The sequence below is a fragment of the Myzus persicae genome, unplaced genomic scaffold (genome assembly GCF_001856785.1).
Source record: "Myzus persicae strain clone G006 unplaced genomic scaffold, MPER_G0061.0, whole genome shotgun sequence".
NCBI classification, from domain to species: domain Eukaryota; kingdom Metazoa; phylum Arthropoda; class Insecta; order Hemiptera; family Aphididae; genus Myzus; species Myzus persicae.
The window spans coordinates 431,225-451,598 of NW_019103784.1; the positions used below are offsets into that span (position 1 = coordinate 431,225).

Below are 20,374 nucleotides of genomic sequence, written 5' to 3' on the forward strand. Positions count from 1 at the left end.
AAATAACATGTATATTGTTTGTATATTATGTAATATAACTTTTAAACACTTATTTATACAGATTAATCAAAATATATTATGAAGTACCTACCCAACTGGGTTGTGATTTATTGCAAAAAAAAATCAAAACCCATTCAATAAGATATTATTATTTAACTATTACAATATCAAAATTAATTTATAATATCTAAACCGTTAAAATCTGACTTTACCATTTTTTTTAAACATTCGTTTAAAAATGTTGTATTGAATAGGTATTGTAAAAAAAAGTATAATTGTTAAAATATATATAATATATGTATAGGCATAAATTATAATGGATAATAGGTAGTTGACAACAAGTCACTCCTGTTGCCTGTTTGAAATTGGTCAACTTTCGTCCAAATGGTTGATAACAAATCAATTACTTTGTTTGTTCTGACGTATAGAATTGTGTGTGGAGTGAACGCACAGTAACTTAAAAATAAAATCGGTTTCATTGGGGCTTAGAAATAAAATTGTGTTTCGAACATATGGTTATTTGATTTTAGTTGAAATAATTTAAGATTTAAAACGTTATTACTTGAACCCCTGCTGCAAGTGCATGTAGGGGTACTGCATTAATTTTGTCGGTGTGTATTTCGAGGCATTAATTAAAAACGTTATCTGAAGTTAGAAAAATGTATTGTTTTTATATCATAATTTGTTGGATTTGTAACTTACAAAAAACGATGTAAGCTGTTTTGCACACTCGAATAAACTATTCATTTTTTTCAATCCATTAATATAAACTATTTACCCTTCCTGTACCCTTAATGACTCTTTTCTATACCCTATTCACAACCGACTAACGAGATAATCTGTAACCTTCGGCATACCTCATTTAATTGTGTTTTACTTTCAGTACAACGTAATGAAACCTTAGTTCCTTATTGTCCTCCCAAAATGCCTTGCCAGACATATTGTCATCAATTTTCTCATCCAATTTAGTGCCTGTCACAGTATACCTGTGCGAAGTACCTCATTTATAAATAAATTTACTTAGCTATCTAAAATGTATTTATTTCATTACTTTCGTGGATTACTTTAATATATAAAACGTCAAAAATAATAATTACAGAGATGAATTATGAAAACATACATATTATTATTATACCTAATATATATTATATTATTATGTTATAAAATTAAAATGTCATATTATTATCTATACACTTTATCTAGTTCTAATCAATAATCGACGAGTTTACAACACACAGGTAAATTTATTTTTTATTTTTTATTTTAATATGGGTTTTTAATTATTCGTTCATGAACTACTACACACGGCTATAATACACACAGCTACCTCGTTATCAAAGGATCTTACATTTTCCAGCATCATATTATATTGTACCAAAATATATATGTAAAATACAACTAATTTGTTCTAATTAAATATAAAGGGTGAATTTTAATAACATTCCGACAATTATTTTAAATTTAAACAGTCCGAGAGTGTATAGCGATCGATTTACCCTGAGTGGAGTGGATACTGACTACCAGGAAGGTAAAATATGGTGCAAAAGTTACAAAAGTAAGAAAATATTACCTAGAACAATTTATTCTATTTCGATTAAAACGAATTTTTATGTATACATTAATATATTATAATATGTACAATATACAGTTATACTAAAACCTAACGCTATTTTTCGCGTCATTTGGTACTCAGAATTGCAATATTCAGTAATTGTTTTACTAATAATTTCATCATATTGAGAAAAAAAATACAAAATAACATTTTTTAAATGATTAAAAACTGTCAATTATCTGGCTAATCAACTACATAATAATACAATGTATACATATTAAATATGAATACAAACTAACACTATACAATACATCATTGATTATATAGTAATATAAAAGCAGGAGTCATATTAAAACGAGGACCAGGTTAGGAAACTATAGTAATTTTATTATGCAAAGGCAATGAGACAATTATCTAATTAGTAGGTGCTTATACACTGTACCTAATATGATGTACATTTTAAAACCATAAAATAACTTGACAAATTATTAATGTTATGATAGTAGGCAGTAGGTCCCGGATTTGTGTATGTATAAATGCATAATCTTACACTTGATTTAGAATATTTCGAATTAAATATTTTGAAGTTTCGTTATGCGTTCAGTCCGTCAGTCGCGTTAATTTTTTTCTTAATATTTTCTTAATATTTTTTTCATATAAGTTACATATTTCTAGGTAATTGCATGAAATCACATATTTAATAAACAAGAAATTAAATAGTTTAAATTTGTAATCAAAGTTTGATTTTTGGTCATTGTTAAACGAATATTTACAATTTCTATACAATTAATACAATATAAGTAATACACATAAACTAAGATACAAGGTGGTACAATGAGTACGTTTTGAGTGAATAATTAATTTTAAAATCCCAGCTATAGACTTTATATGGGTAATAGTACCTATAGTCATGCGAGTATACGATATAGGTAATAATAATATAATCGATACGGTTAGCAAATTAAAAATTAAAAACGAACAGGGGGATGCGACAAAATAATGAATTATTAATAACAGCTACCTAGGTAGGTAATATTATCGTCTATCGTCGCAAACGGAGGGTGGTGGTATAATGTGTTGTAGGCCTACATCGGGATCGATAATTTATGGGGGAAATCGTACGAACGTCGTCAAAGCTGGATAACCAGACGAGGGTCGCAGCTGCACCTGCAGGATATTAGAACCTGGTTATCCTGTTGTCGATCGATGGGGGTGAGTCGTACTCGTCGACCGGAGTCAGCGGCCGGCTCCTGGGGATCGACTGTATATGCGACCCGGCCGGCGAGTAGTAGTTGGGGTTGGACTGGCCTTTGAAGCTGGACGACTGACATTTGGGAGCGGCCACGTGGACCGAATCGTACAGGGCCTGAGTAGACCTATAGTTGACGTCCGTTATGCTGGCGCCGCCGCCGCAGCCACCGCCTCCGCTGTGACCGTAGCCGAGTGACGGCAGAGAGCTGGTTATCTGTTCGCGGACGATGCCGAACATCATCATGTACGTGCGCGGTATGAACACGGTGACCACGATCACGGTCGCGGTAGCCGTCAGGCCGACCATCACGCACATGTCGGACCACTGCGTGGGCAGGACGGCGTACGCCGTGGTCCAGCACAGCCAGACGGCGAATACCAGGTAAGTGGCGATAGCGAAACACGCGCCCTCTCGGTAGTTGCGCTTCGACCGGAACACGAACGGAGACGTGATGCACAGGAGCACCAGCAGCAGCGCGTCGTAGGACATGGTTCCCAAAAACAGGGGACCGTCGACGAACACCTGGCACAGATCGGACGACGGCACGACGGCGGCGTGTATGGCCACGAACTGAAGCATGAGCGCCAGCTGCACGCCCACAGTGAACGCGAACAGGGACGTCTGCAGGTAGCCGTTGACGTGGCTCATGAAACTCGAGTCGCAGTCACAAGCGGCGATCATCAAGCTCCGGGCCAGCATGGCGGAGAACACGAACGCGCAGCTGCCCGACGTGCCGAACAGCTTGGCGTAGCACACGGCTTGCCGCGGCCAACCGGCGGCGCTATCGTGCACCGCGTACGGTACGACGCTGGCGTACATGAGCAGCGTGCCGGCCACCAACACGAACGAGAACGTGGGGTTGCCTTCCATCACGTCCTTCTTGCACACGCGCACCAACACGAACGACGCTATGCACGTGGCGCATATAGAGCCCACCGCCGACACGGTCAGCGCGGACGCTATCCACACGTCCTCTTTCCACGTCACAGAAAGCAGTCCGTACGATGGGCCGGCGGGCGCGGCCGTCGGTGTGGGTCTTACCCGGCACGTCGGACACGATCCGTTCGCCTCGCAAACGCCCAAGTACCGTGGTTGATGACCACTGCCGTCGCTCTGCAGCCACAGCCTGCGAGTGCCGTTCGAGTCCTGCGCGTAACTGCCGACCGTCTGGCCACCATCGCCGTATTCAGTCACATGCACTAATGTCACGTTGTACTCGCCGCCGCTGCCGTCCAGCAACAGCAGCCTATCCAGCACTCGACCCACGGTCTCGACGCCGTAATAACCTGCACCCGTGGCTGTCTGGTTTCCCGCCGCCGGGTCGCACGGTCCCGCGGACGAGTTCCGACCGCACTCTTCGTCCACGCCGCCGCCGTCGTCGTCCACATTCCCGGTGTACGCGTCCACGGCGCGCAGCACATCCACGGCCGTCTGTACGAACTGCGTGGACACGGCCTGCAGCTGTTCCGGGGCTGCGGTGGGGACACCGCTATTGCTGTTGTTGCTGTTGTTGCTGTTGACGAACGGACAACTGCCGTACGCTTGAAACACGTACGAACCGGACTTGAAGTCTGAAATTGCAAGAATACCGTGATTTAAACCGGAAATCACTTTGATCGTGGACAGAGGAGTGCTCAATAGGGGAAGAAGGTGTCATATCTCCCTTTTAGCTTAATTTTGTCATTTAAAATATATGAAAAAGTAATTAATGTATATGTATAACGTGGGCTCAGAAGAGTCAAAAATGCATATCCCCCCCCTTCAAAAAAGCTGAGCAAGCCAGATATTTTGCGTTCGTATAAATACCTGGTTTAGGTGGTAACGGTCCGTCCAATGGTATTATAATGAAATGAGATACACGAACGGTCGAAGACGATTCTATAATTGATTTAATCACATTCCTGTTTGTCATGACAATGACTACCAAGGAGTCGTTGAAATCCCTAAAACATCCATTTTGCGAGTAAAATACTAAAAATAACATGAAATAACATTTCAAGTTCACTGGGCAGGTATATAATTACCCCAAGTTATGAGCCAAGACTGTCCTGTTCAAACACAATCTATTGTCTTTGGCAACGGTTTCAAACCTCTGAGCCACATTCAGATCCTGCGCAACTAATACGTCTGCGACGCTTATATTGTTTAGGGTTAAAAACTTTACCGCTGCCTCGGCATGGATGTCGACGTCAATAATAGGTCCTGCCGTTACGATGGGTATGTCCAAACCAATCGACGGACTGATTTTGGCTCGTATGTCTTCAGTAGTATATATGGCTATAAAATTTAATTTAATTTTTTTAAAAAATAATGTTTTTCCTTCGTGGGTATCACTATTGGGTCCATAAATAACAAGCAATTGTTGTAATATTTACCAATCGGTATTGTTGAGTTATTGCAATCTTTGTCGACAACGAACGATATCAATGCTTTTTGGAGATCTGAACTTCGATACGAACACACTTCGTACAAAGTTAATCCTGATAAAATGGACAAAAAAATTAAAATGTGTTGAAACAAACACACTTTAAATAATCGATGACCGCTTATAATAAATCTTCTAATTAGAAGCCTTACGTAATCGAACACCTGAGACTTAAAATATAAATTAGACTTTACTGGGCTATAGATCAATAATAGCGGTATTGTCAAGACTTCAATAGAAGAATCCAAAATTCAAAATCACCTCCCTCGAAACGGCCACCGCTAAGGATTTAATTGTTTATTGTGTGTACCTATTGAATTTCTAACACCACAAAGCTAATGTTATTGTACTATTTAGACAATTAAAATGAGTACGATTTATTGTTTCCTAATTATATACGCCGAACTAAAATTATTAATGTACGTATATTTCTAGCTAACTCTCATGAGAAATCATTTTTGAAAATGTACTACCTTTAATGTTTAATGTTTTTTCATATACAATGAATAATAAGTACCTATCGTATAGTCTAATAAATCATATTATTATACTATTATATAGCCAAATAAATTATAGGTTAATATACCATGCATAATTATAATGTACATTGCATGTAATGTATATTATATTTTATCAAAATGTTTTGACTATTATTCTAAAAAAACTATGGTTGTATTCTGCAACTTTAATGTGATCATAATATTGTACTATTGACATAATACTATACAATATTACATTATTCTAACAACATTTTACTATCATACTCAATGATACAAGAATAAAACTACGAGGCGTGTCCAGAAAGTAAGTGTACTCAATTTTTGTAGGTTTCAAAAAAATTTATTAAAAAAAAAAAATAACGTGGTTACATTAATATATTTGTGGGCTATTTTTCTACATAGTCACCATTTCTTTCAATGCAGGTTGTGAGACGGCAGATTAATTTTTTTATGCCTGCCTCGTAGAACTCTGCCGCCATCTCCTTTGTCCACTTGTCGACCGCCCCCTTCACTTCCTCGTCAGCTGAAAATTTTTTTCCACCCATGTGCTTCTTCAGGGAAGTGAACAAATGGTAATCTGAAGGCGCCAGGTCGGGGGAATACGGGGGGTGGTTCAAAACATCCCATCCAAATGAGTCCAACAATTGCTTCGTGACATTGGCCGTGTGGGGTCTGGCGTTGTCGTGCAGCAGGCAGACTCCGCTCGTTAACAGACCCCTCCTTTTATTTTGAATAGCTCTCCTCAATTTTTTTAGGGTCTCACAATATCTTGCTGCGTTGATGGTCTCCCCCTGAGGTAAATATTCAATCAAAATGATGCCTTTGAGGTCCCAAAACACTGATGCCATGATTTTTTTGGCTGAAATGGTGGTTTTTAACTTTTTGGTTGAGGGTGAAGTGGTGTGACGCCACTGTTCGGACTGTCTCTTAGTTTCAGGTGTATAGTGTGCAACCCAAGTTTCATCTCCAGTAACAATAGACTTGAGAAAATTATCACCGTCCAGTGCATAGCGTTCCAAAAACTCTCTAGAGGCTTGCACTCGATTCAACATGTGTTGTTCAGTAAGCTATTTTGGAACCCATCTTGCGCACAGTTTATGAAATCCAAGTGTTTCTGTGATTGTTTCGTGGAGCAGAGACCTTGACAGTTGCGGAAACATTGCAGAAAGTTCATCCAGAGTCAATCTGCGATCGTCACGAACCGCATTCTCGACTTTTTTCACAATGTCGTCAGTCAAAATCGACGGTCTCCCACTCCTCAGACCGTCATGTACATTCGTACGGCCGTTTTTAAACTCCCTACACCACTTGTATACACTGGTACGATTCATATGGCCTTCACCATAAACGGTTCGTACCTCATTAAAAATCTCATGTGGAGATTTTTCCTTCGCAACAAGGTAACGGATAACGGCGCGGATTTCGCACTTGGCGGCAGACTCGATCGACATGTTTAACAAGAAAAATTCGTGAGACTACAGTTTACAACGTACTGAACTCGTTCTGGTCTTGTTTTAAAGGTTAGGAGTAACGCTATACGGCAGTGTAGCCAACATAGTAAAAAAATATTTCCTATGGCCGTGAGAGCCTCAGTACACTTACTTTCTGGACACGCCTCGTATAAGTTTAATAGAATTGCATTTTGTTTTTCTAATATGCAGAAATTGAATTACATTTATCTCTTAAAAATCATTTCATTTTTTAAAATTAATTTGAAAAAATATGTTGTATACAAATGGACACAACAAGTATTCAAATCAAACAAAAACGTATGCACTAATGCACTATTAGTCAAATAATACAAATATAAAAAACTTTTATTTGTTTCACATATTGATGATTATCCGTATACTTGTTATGTGTACTTGTGCGCTTATAAAATCTAAAATTAATTAATTAAAAGTAAAAACCTCACTGATTAGTGCCATATTTACCGGAAATTTTCGGGAACTCATAGTAAACAAAAATTAACCGTTGTATACAAGTATAAAAAACGTGCATATAATTGTACACCGATCTCATTCGGTGGGTATTTAACGAATACATTATAATTTATAAGTTATACTGTCGAGTATTTTACTGGTAGTAGGGTTCAACGTCTTCGACAGGAGAATACGTCCAAACATTGGGGGTTAAGTGATATGGACAGTTATTTTGGATTATACCGCATAGGTAATTATTAATAGTGTGATAGAGAGACGAATTCAAATTTCAAAACGATTATAAATTAATGGAAAAGGAAGAGCTGATTATGGCCTGATCTGCGTCATGATAGTAGCGACATTTCAACGTCTAAATATTTAATCAAAACACTGAACCACAAGCAATGGAATATTACTGGATAACATAATATCTTATACGTCGTATAACGTGTTCACCATTAGTGTTGTATAATATAGAAGTTTAAATGAGATGAGAACCATTTGGTCTGCCGGATATTTGTATTAAGTATTTGTATGAAGTCGTTGTAAGAAAATCTTTATTATGGGGGTAACGGCTTATCGTTTCAATGGATGACTCAAAGATTCAATGTACAGGCTGGTAGAAATGAATTCAACGTATTTATTTATGTGTCAATAATCATATTGTATGCGAATACAGAAAATGTATAAGTTGCATTGAGTTTTTTTTCCGACGAATTAAAAATGGGATTGAGAACAGACATTAACCATAACGAATGACAGAAATATTATTTACTAAGAAATTACCTAACCTCTATTAATGATATAAATGGACCAGAGACGTAGCAAAGGGTTGAACGTGTAAGTGAAGGAAAGTTTAATGGGGATTTTTTGCATCCGTGGGGATATTCCCCCATACAATATTTCTGGCTGTGCCACTGTAATTTACTATGATATGTTATGATAATTGTCACTTAGGTACAAATTCAGTGCCGTAGCAAGAGCCAGGCCCGCCCCTGGCATAAAACCAAATTTGAGCCCCCCTCATCCAATTTTATCTACTATCATAAAATACTCATTATTAAAAAAAAAGCTCTGTTAATTGCAGCACAAGTACATCTTTATTTTATTATTAACTATACAAATTGCTTTATTATATATTATAATTAAATAATAATAACAAACTAAATAAAAATGTATCTTTTTGTATTAAATATAGACATTTTTATTTTATGATTTATTATTAATTTATAATATTTTTTTTAAATTTAACTTCAATCAATTAATTTTTAACTTTCTAGCATAAAGAAAATAATATGAAATATTTATATTTTATCGTTATCTATTTACTTATTTATTTAATTTTAGTTTTAATTTAACTGAAATGTAAGTCAATATAAAACAATTTATATTTTACTATTGGTTATTTATTTTTAATTTTCAATTATTCAAATATATACACATATATTTGTGGATTTCATTACGTGTAATATTTTATGGAATTAAAGCCATTCAAATAATAATAATAAAAAATAAATATAATCTAATTAAATATTGCTTATAAATAAGGCTTTTAAAACTTCAAGTGTCCACTACAATGAAAAAAAGCAAGTATGATCAACTAAATTTAAATGTTGATATTTTTGTAATCAGTAGATCATGTTCTAAGTGGTGGTGTTTATATCGTAGTTTAAGTCGATAAAAAGAAAAACATAATTACATTAGTACGTATATAAAAGTGAAAAGATTTTAATCGTATTATTTGTTTGTAACATCTTCAAGTCTTACATTTGTTTACACCTTGGGTAGTACAAAAAACATTTTTATTTTTAATATATTTATTTGAGTATTTTCAAACTCAAAATATCGAATTTTGGCCAACTATTTTCATATTTACAGATAACAGCTGAGATTGTTTTTGGTTTGAATAGGTAGCAAATATTGATATTAGTCATGTGATATATGTATATTGTATATGTCAAGATACGGTTTTCAGCGGTCGGGGGCAGTGCTATATAAATAAATACCCTATCGTGGTTCCAATATGCGATTGCGTGTCGAGAACCATGTTGTGATTACGCTAAAAATAAACGACAGATTTTTATTTTTGTAAATTATCATATTTGAATTGAGAATGCCACTCGATGAAATTGCGGCTTTCGTATAATTGCACCCCTGGCAAATGCCATCTTGTCAGTGCCTAGCTATTGTGTGTTGTATTTTTTTTTACATACCCAATGTTATGCCTGGGATGTAATGAATCGAATTTAGTATTTGTACGACGGTGGCTACCATTTCCATCGAATGGATACCTGTAGACGTGGGGCCCGAACATTTCTCGTCATAAACATCAAAGAAACCTGAAACACGTTAATTAAACGCATAAATTATTCACATGTCCATAATTTAAAATTTTAAAATATGTTGTACAATTTATTTACCAGTTAACAGAAGATCGCCATTCGTCTTAAAAAAGCTCATGGACAGTCCATTTTGATTTTGTTCGCATTCTAAATTATGCGTCACACCCACCATGCACACTATTAAAACAGCTGACAGACTTATAGCTAACTGCATGTTATCTGTAACAAGTGAATTTGTTTCATCAAACACGTTAGGCATCAATAATTTCAATAACTTTAATTTATATCTAATAATTAATTTGTTGATAGTTGTTGAAAAATGATGAAAATATTTTTTAATTGTTCTATTTAAAGAATCATGGTTTTTAAAAAACACTACATCGTTACATTTAATAAAGTCAGTACCTACTAAAATAAAAAATACAACTGGTGAATTTTTCTGTAGCTGGTAATATATGGTTAAAAAATTGTTAAAATATTCCTAGGTTAAGCAAGACATTTTGTATAGCATTTTTATGTGTTCAGATTGTTGCTGCTCTATAAATGTGAATTCGGTGTAAAAATTTGATATTCTTACCAGTTCAAATAAATATTTCTGAAGTACGTAAACCTGAGTTAGATGCTAAATATTTATTTGAACTGGTTTACTGGTGTACCAGTTCAAATAAATATTTTTAAGTGACATAATAATTTAAAATTAAGTAACATATGATGCTGTAATGGGTTAGCAACGCGTCACCGACCAATATCACCCATCGTGGGATCTTAAGGCTAATCACACTATGCCTTGCTAATAGCTGTTGTAGGTATCTAAACATATTATAGATACTAATGAGAACACTCAACACACATTATCTTATATCAATTAATTATGTGACAATATTCAGAGGGCTTGTAAAATGTAATCTGACAAATTGTACCAAGTTGCTGTAGTGTAATGAAAACTGTAGTATAAGTGACTCGTTTCAATGCTTGCAAATTTAATTACGACACCGCCAACCCTTACTATTCTCTAATCCAATAATAATACCTGTATACGTGGTATAAGTACCTACTGTGTACAATGTCGTACACCTACGTATTCTGCAGGCTTCTGTTTTTACTTACACACAACGTAATTTGAAATAATTAATAGGTAGGTATTATGTTGAACTAAAGTTTAAGGCGACGAGTTTTTGTCTGTATATAGATTCTAAAATGTATAAACGTATAACTTCCCAATATACGAAATTACAGTAACTCCAAGTGTGCCGCTATTGCAGGTATTTGTAACACATTTATGAAATTATTTCAGATATTTAGTAAAAATAGTCCCATATGAAAAACGTCCAGAAAATAAATTATAAAAAATAAATCATGAAATAAATTTAAAAAAAAAAAGAGAAAATGTTCAGAGCTATAATATAACTCAAATATTTTGAAATAGCATCAGTAAAATATAAATCATTTGAACATATTTTTTTTTTTTAAATATCCATCTCATTCTAACCTTTTTTTACACCTAATAATATATCAATTACCTAGTGGAATAAAAATTTAAGGAATATAAGTTTTGGTCATTATGTTACAAATATTATTTCAACAAGAGAAAAATAATAATTAATAAATTGGTAGTATGTTTGCAATACATAGTGCAGGCATACCTACTAAATGTAATATTCATAGTAATGGGAATCTCAAAATCTAATCAGTATACCTATAGCTCATATAACTTTGAAATATTACTATACACGCAACATTGCAAAATTATAATATATAATATATGTGTGGATTTGTGTACTTATGTAAGTGTGTAATAATATTCAAGATACAAGAACGTAATTTCAATACTCAGTAATATAGTTTAATTATACAATGTTTAACTCGAACGATAGAGCTCGCATTAATAATATAATTTCAGATCGTAAATACGATTCAAAATAATTAACACCCATTCGTATAAACTTAATGTCTTAATAATATATACATATTACATACTCTATCTCTATCCATAATATAGACCCACATTTATTTATTCATGCATAATATGACTCCAAGTTTAGACCGTAATATAATGATATATTTTATTTTTAACAAAAATCACTAATAAGTGAAATAAAATGAAATAATATTTTTTTTTTTAAACACTTAGCAAATATGGACAATATGTAATAAATATTATGTAATTATAACATAAAGGTTTTAGTTTTACCTATAAGTAGCATAAATATTTGAAATCTAGAACCACTAATATTATAATATATATAATACTCATTATTCTATTTCTGCAACCGCACTTCGAGTTTCTTTTTAGAAAGTCCAACCAGAGTCTAGCCGTTTAATAGTCACGTATCCATACTCGTACAACAGTGCTACTCCACCTCTGAAACTAGTGCATTGACATTGATCGTTCTCATCAGCCCTCGGCAATGTGGCGAATAGCCTGTGTTTCCCCGCACTCGCAGATTGGAGATTGAATCATAACCCATTTATGTAAAATACGATTAATCCAGTCTTGGTCTGTCTGATCACGATGTTAAGACTTTATGGCTTCTCATTGAGCTATTTTTAGGTCAGAGCCTGGGACTATGCTAGCACTTGGCAGGAACACTAAAGAGGAATTTGAAGGCTTGAGTTTGTCCAACGGTTCACCCACATAATCTCCTTTGTAATCAACTACCAGCTATATTATGTCACGAAATCAAACAGCAGAAAACCAACGGTCAGACATCATTGGACCTTACCTGACACATGCTCTGAAAAAATAGCTCTTCTCATATGCAAGCTACCCTAGTCCTTGCGCCTCCTCCTCCTCTATCCCCAAAGTTAAGATCTCATAAACGTGCTTATACGAATAATCAATTTTACCTGACTTAAAAATGTACTTAGTACCTACCTATTTATTTAAGATTTGTTAAACTCTTTTGTTGTTTTATTTTATTGAGTAAAAATATAAATATGTAAGAAATTTTATCATAGCAATTTAAGTAGGTATAAATTTTCAACAGATTGAATAAACCTAAAGAGATCTTTAATCTTGCCACATCGTTCGAAACAAACATATCCTACGATGGTTGATTAAGAACACCTAATAAATTACCTATAGGTAGGTACCTACATTAACTAAATTATCGTCGAAAAAAGAAACAAGCCCCCTATTATAAGGAGATCGCGGACAATTCACCGCGTGATAATTCATCGTGCGACTAGAAACAGTAAAACGAAGTATTATTAGTAAATTAATACCCAATAAATAAATTAATTACTGTTGGTAGATATAAATGTTTGAAGCTTTAATTACTAAAAAGTTGTCTTTAATTATATCCCACTTCGTATCTATAAACCAACATGGTTTCAGACCCAAAATGTCAATTTTTACTAATATTTTACTTTATAAGACGAAAATCCTTTGGGCCTTAATTCAAAGTGTTCACTGGACACCATTTATATAGACTTTCAAAAAGCGTTTGATAAAGTAAAACATAATATTCTTTTGTATAAATTATCTTATTTTGTTATTCATGGAAAATGTTTTAATTGGTTAAAATCTTATTTTTGTTCTTGCACCCAGGTGGTTAAAATAAATAGTTATGTTCCTAATGATTTTTTGGTTAGTTTTGGTGTTCCTCGAGGGTCACACTTAGGTCCCCTCTTATTTATATCATTTATTAATGATTTACCTTCAATTTTTTGATAACTCATTAATTGATATTCTTTTATTTGCCAATGATTCTAAATTATTTTCAGTTATTAAATCACCAAATAATGCATTAAAATTAAAATCAAATTTGGATAAATTTGTTGATTGGAATCGTGTTAATCACATACCATTAAATACAAATAAGTGTAGCTTTAGAACGTTCTCTCGTATAAATAATTTAATTACCCACATACCCACAATATTGTATGATTGATAATTATAATGTTACACGAGTTACTATTCCATTAGAGACTTATCTTTAATTTAAATTTTGATTTTTCCGTCCATACTAACACCTTTATTAAAAAAGTTTTCAAGATGCTAGGATTTACTAATAGCACGATTAATTTTGAAAATACCGAAACATTGATAACATTATATTTTTCCCTGGCTAGGTCTCATCTTGAATTAGACCAATAATGTCTGGTTACCTCACTATTTTTCACATACTAGTCTTATTGAAAATGTTTGGTATAAATGTTTAAAGCTATCATGTTTTAGATTAAATATATTCATTTCAAGAGATTCATATAATGTACAGATTACCCAATTGGGGATCGTCTTATGTGACTTAAAGAGAAATGTTGCGGATATTATGTTTTTATATATGACTATTATGAAATGGTCTTATTTATTCTCCAAAATTATTATCTCTCATTGGTTTTAATATACAAACTCATGGATTAAGAAAATCCAATTTATTTCATGTTTCACTTTGTAAAAACAAATATACTTCCATAATTCCATAATTCCTCCTAGATTTTCCCAAGAGCTCTGTCTTTGGCGAACTGTATAAAGGATCATATTAATTTTTTTGGTATGTTGCGTTATGTATTTAGGCAGAAAGTTTATACGGCCTTAAATTTACTTGTTTAATTATTATGCACCTCTTGGTTCTATTATAACTATTTATTGTTAATTTAACAATTTATACTTTTATTATATAATTTATTCTTTATTTCGCCGTTTACTATTTTCATACTTACTAATTTTACTCTTTTAAATTTTTATCTAGGTATATATATACAATATACTATAAAATAAGCTGAAACTGTACTCACATTTATTGAATTTGGCTAAAGGGTTTAAAACTCGTTTATTATTATACACAAAGACATATATAAGATATTATATTTGATATTTCCTTAGGAAATTTATATTTTTAAATCCAATTTAATAGAGGTCTTTATTATAATCATTAAAATATATTATGATAGTGATTGATGCGCGTGTAAGTAAGTAGGTAAGAAAGTTAGTATGTATAATAGAAATTCGGAAAAAATAGTGGAAAAACTAGAAAATAGAGTTTATAGTGATTAGTGGGAAAATTACTAGGTAGGTAGTTGAAAATAAATGCCTCTCCTTCTTTTCCAGTAAACACACTTTGTAATGTATACTCAAGATAACCCGTGAAGATTTACTAATTCAATGGGAAAAGGCAATGTGTTATAGTTTTGTATAGACTGAGGAGTATAATATATATGCTCTCAACACTTATTAATAAATCTTCATGGGACACCTATTATATTATATCGTTATTGTATCGGACTCGGGCGGAAATTTTCCCACGGCGAATTTTCAGCGCGGCTCTTATATACATCACGGTCACTTAAAAACAAATGTAATTACTTACTGCAACCCTAACACGCTTTCTCAACTAACATATTTTAGTTCAAATAGTCATACATAGGTATATAAAATCTACTCCGTATACTTAATGATAATGGCACTAGTTAAGACACAGTGTGTATCATATTATATAGGCGTTACCCTGTCTCAGCCATTTCGTACCATATAGTGTGTATAGCTAGTGTTAGCGGCCAAACGACTTAATATCATATTAGCTATTGCCTATTACCATAGCTGTTTCGAGTTTCGACTAAGTCCGTGTGGTTATAATTAGGGTTTTCCCGACATTATAGGTAAGTATCTAGGTAGGTGTGTATGCAAATATTTGGACATCCCATCACGACATTATACCGCTACCTATAAGCTTGCCTTACATTTTGCAAGACTATCTGCAGTTTTATAACGCACAGTATGTTATCAGATTGGTATACAACTTTTTAAACCCAATAATCGAACATCTTCAACAGACTTGTATGTGCTTTGCAAACGCTCTCGAGTTCTAGAAATATATTTTAAACATGTACAGAAATATTATACATGTAGGTACTTTATTTTATCTTTATAGTTTACTAAGTATCAATATACGCATTATGTAAAAAAACCACTCCCGTTAAATAAATATGGGTGCAAACAGTATTTGAGATTTTGGCAGGATTAAAACTCAGATCAAATGCCGGACTCTTAAGAGTCTTTTCTGGTATTGCAAACCTCCCCTAACTACTTAGCACCCAACAAAAAATGTTAATGTGTAAAATATTCAATTTTTGTTGGGTTCTGGTCACTGGGCTATACGACTGTTAGGGGGCTTGCTCTCCCCTGTAATTTGCGTCAATGATAGTTATGTAAATATTTGAAATCGTTTTTTTTTTTAATTCACTATCTGCATTTTTATTGGTTGTCTGTCCCAAATCTTGATGTAAAAAAAATGATCAAGTCACGGGTCGGCGCCACTGAGTTATAAATCTACTGTCTACATAAATCATATTAGAAAAGTATAAAACGAATAATATTTCCAACGAGGAAAAGCAATTTTAATGAAGACTAAATTCACCGTAATAATAAACTAAAAAAAATACATGTAACTAAAATTAAGTATAATCTTTGGCGCAATAATTATAAAATATGAGCAGTAAATGGACAATATTCCACTCACCATTTTTGATGGAGAGAATCCCCTCAAGCATAAAAACCGCAAACGAGCATTACCTCTATTTTTTGCACGGTAGATAGGTCGTATTACCCATTAATAATTTGAAAAATATCATCTCCGTAAAATCGTTTTTGAGTAGCTTAGGTAGTAACTAGTAATAAATAATACATTTTTAATCTAAATAAAGCTCTGCTGTGTGTACTGTCTAGACTCTAGACTACCAATTAGGCACGAACTATAAGTCGTTTAATCATAATATATTAACAATAGTTGCATTATTTTAATAACATGCACAGTTATTAGTTATTACAGTCATTGCGATGTTGAATAAACTATAAACATTTAGTAATAATCTTTTTAATTTGAAAGGCTGAGACGCGATTAAGCATAAAATATCTTTTTTTGAGACACGTTTGAGCAAAATGGTCGGCGTATCAAAAGAAATCGGAATACAAAAGAAAACCTACACAGATGAGCATAAAAAACTCTGCAACGTTGTCATTTTCAATTTTGAACTGCATTATATAAAAATATTTAACTATATAATTATAATAATTCAAAATATAACGTGTCAAAAAAAATAACATGATTGCATAGTCAATAATATAGTCACGTTATAATATTATATAGATCTGTTTGATAATAATAATTATTATTATTATTATAGTTATGCCTTTGAAAATAATAAAATCAAAATATCTATAAATCAATAATAGTCAATAATATAGTAACATTATAATAGTATATAGATCTGTTTGATGATATAATAATGATAAAATATTCATGCTTTCTGGTTACTACCTATCGTGAAGTTGAAATTTATAATAATAAATTAAATTCATATGCCTTGGTATCTGTTTCCAAGTTAACTTAAATATATTAATAAAGATTCCGTATTCTTACGATTTAAATATTGGTTGAAAGCTTGAATATTAGATCCGGAACTAATTTATTAATCGATAACATTGTCGATAAATCTGGGCTCGGCTCAAGACTCAAGTCTGATATCAAAATAATTAGTGTAATATTACTTGAGAATAATAAATTACAAAATGTCGGTAACGTAAATATTGCAACATCACATAAAATATTCTATGCTCAATCGTGTTGCTAAAAAGGTATATGTTAAAACTTTTTATGCTCGATCTTGCTTAACTGATTTGAAATGTGTATGTCATTGGTCACCTACGTACCTACTATGTTTTAAGACGTAAATAGGTATCAAAATGATTTTTTTTCATATCGATTCAAATAACGCTTTAATTCAGAACACTCTTTAGTTTCTAACAATTTCATAATAATTTTTTAAGAACATGATTTTATTCTATATACATTTAATTCATATACGACTTGATGTCGTATAACTCCTAATGATTTTGTTTTTTTTTCTATTTATTTAATCAATGAAACCACAGTATGATGTATAGGTACTACCGGGTATTTAAATTAATTTAAATTTCGACTTGACATTTCATAATATGGGTATATAAAATCTAAATACAATATATACAGGTACCATATACCGTACCAATCTGCAGAGAGGCGGCCATAAATAACATGAGTGACAAAAGAAACAAGTCGTACATTTCAATAAAATATCTTAAGAAATGAGCTTTTATATAGGGTCTGCGCGTTCGATGAAGAAACTGAGCGCACGCTGCAGTGTGGAACTGTAATGTTAAAGACGTTGGATATCAATTAAAATAGGCTTTTTATAATTAATATATAACTTTGATGATAAAATCAAATATTTATGGCCGAATAAGTTATAGAATAGCTAGAAGACTTGACCACAATAATACAACTCTACATACACTCAGTCTCTTACACGGGTGAAATAAACCCGAAAAAAGGTAGAAAGTAGGTAACCGCTCTATCTGTTGTAGAGTTGCTCATGTCGAGTATGTGCCTCGACATTGATTAAGTTATTGAAATGCGTATGTGTTCAATTTTAATTCAATGATGACCCATTAAATGTGCTAAAAACGAATTTGAGCAAATATAGGTCCCCAGCCTACATTTAAAAAGTTCCTATATTATTCATAATACACGTTTTTTGATATTGTTGTTAAAGTAATTTATTTTACTACTTACAGTTGGTTGATTTAATTTTTGACGAAAGCATTGCATTTATTAAATTATTCACAATCAATAACTTATAGTAAATTGCTAAAGTATTATATACATATTTATATAATGTATAATTGTTATTGAAGTTTTAGTCAATGCCTTACAAAAAAATGGTCTGAATAGACTATGAATCATAATGTAAATAGATGGGCATAGATAATAGTTTAAAATAAATTTAAATGTTTTGAAAATGTCATTGTAAAAAAAATATATATAAGGTAATATAAGTAAAAGCCTCATGTCAAAATTATTTAAACAAATAATATTTTTGAATTGCAGCAAAATAACTATTATTCTTAGTAGTTTGAACTTCAGATGCATATGATTACATATTTTTTAGATTTACTGGTTTTAGTCTTTAGAATACCTAAGCTACTGATGAGAAACTTTGTATAACATTTCAAAGCCTAAATTATTTAAACTATTATAGATTTTTAGTTACAAAATAATTAACAATTTGACGAATTTTAAACTTCAAAAACTTCAAATACTTTTTTTTTTAAATTGTGCCCCTGTATTATCATTATTTTAGAAATAACATTAATAACTACTTAAAAGGATTAATAAACTGTATACCTGTACTATACTTCAAGCTTTTTGACCAAGCAAAAATTGTTTTATTTGCATTCATTGGAAGAAAATCGAAAATGTGTCATGTCTATTAATAGCTCAAAAAGAGTCAATTCATTTTAAAAATTATACCATGTATAGAAAATGTTAGTACAAACATTTGGTTAAAATTTCAGATATCTAAGGTTATTTGTTTTTGATTAAAGACAAAATAAGAAAATAGATTTTGCCTGGTTCTAAGTATCTGCCTACTTGAAATTTGCCATCTTGACCTACCAAAAGTACCAACTAGATCCAATTTTCTACAAGTGGCCACTTTCAAAATTGAATATCGAACCTCTTTATAAATTACATATCATGTACACTGTACACATGTCCCCCTCAAAAAAAACAATAAAAAATTCATAGCTACGCTCAAAATCTAAAATATAAACAAAAAATAATAATATCAATGACTTACTTTTCACTTGCGATGACAATAATATTACGATATAGGTAGTAGATACTATATCATTTATAAGATCAGGACTGTGGCGTAGCCAATTATTCGGAAACCGCTAAACGCTCGAACTCCACCGAAGACACCTGCAATCACCTCAAGACCGTGAACATATTCCGCTTGGGTATTATATTATAGGTACAGCGTGAAGGTACCATTGGGTTAGTACCTAATTATAATAATTCACAACGACGAGTCCTATACAGTATGTACCATGTGCGGCTCGTTATCATCGCAGCCACGACATCGCGGCAGGTCGTGGAGGAGCTGCACGGCTGTCTACTAAAGTCGGAAAGTGTACCAATAATACTTAGGCGTATAAAAGACGCGTCTTTTCGAAGCCGCACAACTACACAATGTAAACTTAATAATGTAAAATATTATGGTTTATATTATCATGATGATTTATGATGCGGATGTACATAATGTCTTGTAGAGCTCGCCAAGACGACTTGGGTGACCCTTAAAACAATAGTCAGGTACGACATACACACGCGCACCGCACATACATGCATTATGGGGTCGTAGCGGCGGCGGCGACGTTGAACTGCACGCGAAGCCCTACCAAAGGTACCTACGCGATTATCTCCGCTACCCCCAACCCTTCCTTTTATTTTTCTTCCCCTTAACAGCGCCGTTCGAGGGTAGGTAGGAAGGTACCTATATACCACCGCCTGAAGCAATCCAATAAAAGCAATCGTGGCACTCCGTCCCTCGGATCCAT

The 20,374-nt window shown here is 33.1% G+C and overlaps 1 protein-coding gene across 1 annotated transcript; it reads right to left on the reverse strand.

Annotated features, from left to right (window-relative positions):
* Positions 1–1,555: 1,555 nt before the first annotated feature.
* On the reverse strand, positions 1,556–20,195 carry LOC111035282. The gene is made up of 8 exons (XM_022316828.1): positions 19,820–20,195; positions 19,612–19,736; positions 10,072–10,212; positions 9,865–9,990; positions 5,180–5,284; positions 4,829–5,081; positions 4,611–4,747; positions 1,556–4,375 (listed from the first exon to the last, which is right to left on the reverse strand). The coding sequence occupies exons 3-8, from the start codon at positions 10,205–10,207 to the stop codon at positions 2,730–2,732; spliced, it is 2,403 nt and encodes an 800-aa protein (XP_022172520.1). The 5' UTR covers positions 10,208–10,212; positions 19,612–19,736; positions 19,820–20,195; the 3' UTR covers positions 1,556–2,729.
* Positions 20,196–20,374: the final 179 nt, after the last annotated feature.

Coding starts and splice junctions, on each gene's coding strand:
- LOC111035282 (XM_022316828.1), bottom strand. CDS start 10,207: ATGCAGTTAGCTATAAGTCTGTCAGCTGTTTTAATAGTGTGCATGGTG. Junction 9,991..10,071: donor TGGCGATCTTCTGTTAACTG/GTAAATAAATTG, acceptor AACGTGTTTCAG/GTTTCTTTGATGTTTATGAC. Junction 4,376..4,610: donor ACCGTTACCACCTAAACCAG/GTATTTATACGA, acceptor TTGCAATTTCAG/ACTTCAAGTCCGGTTCGTAC.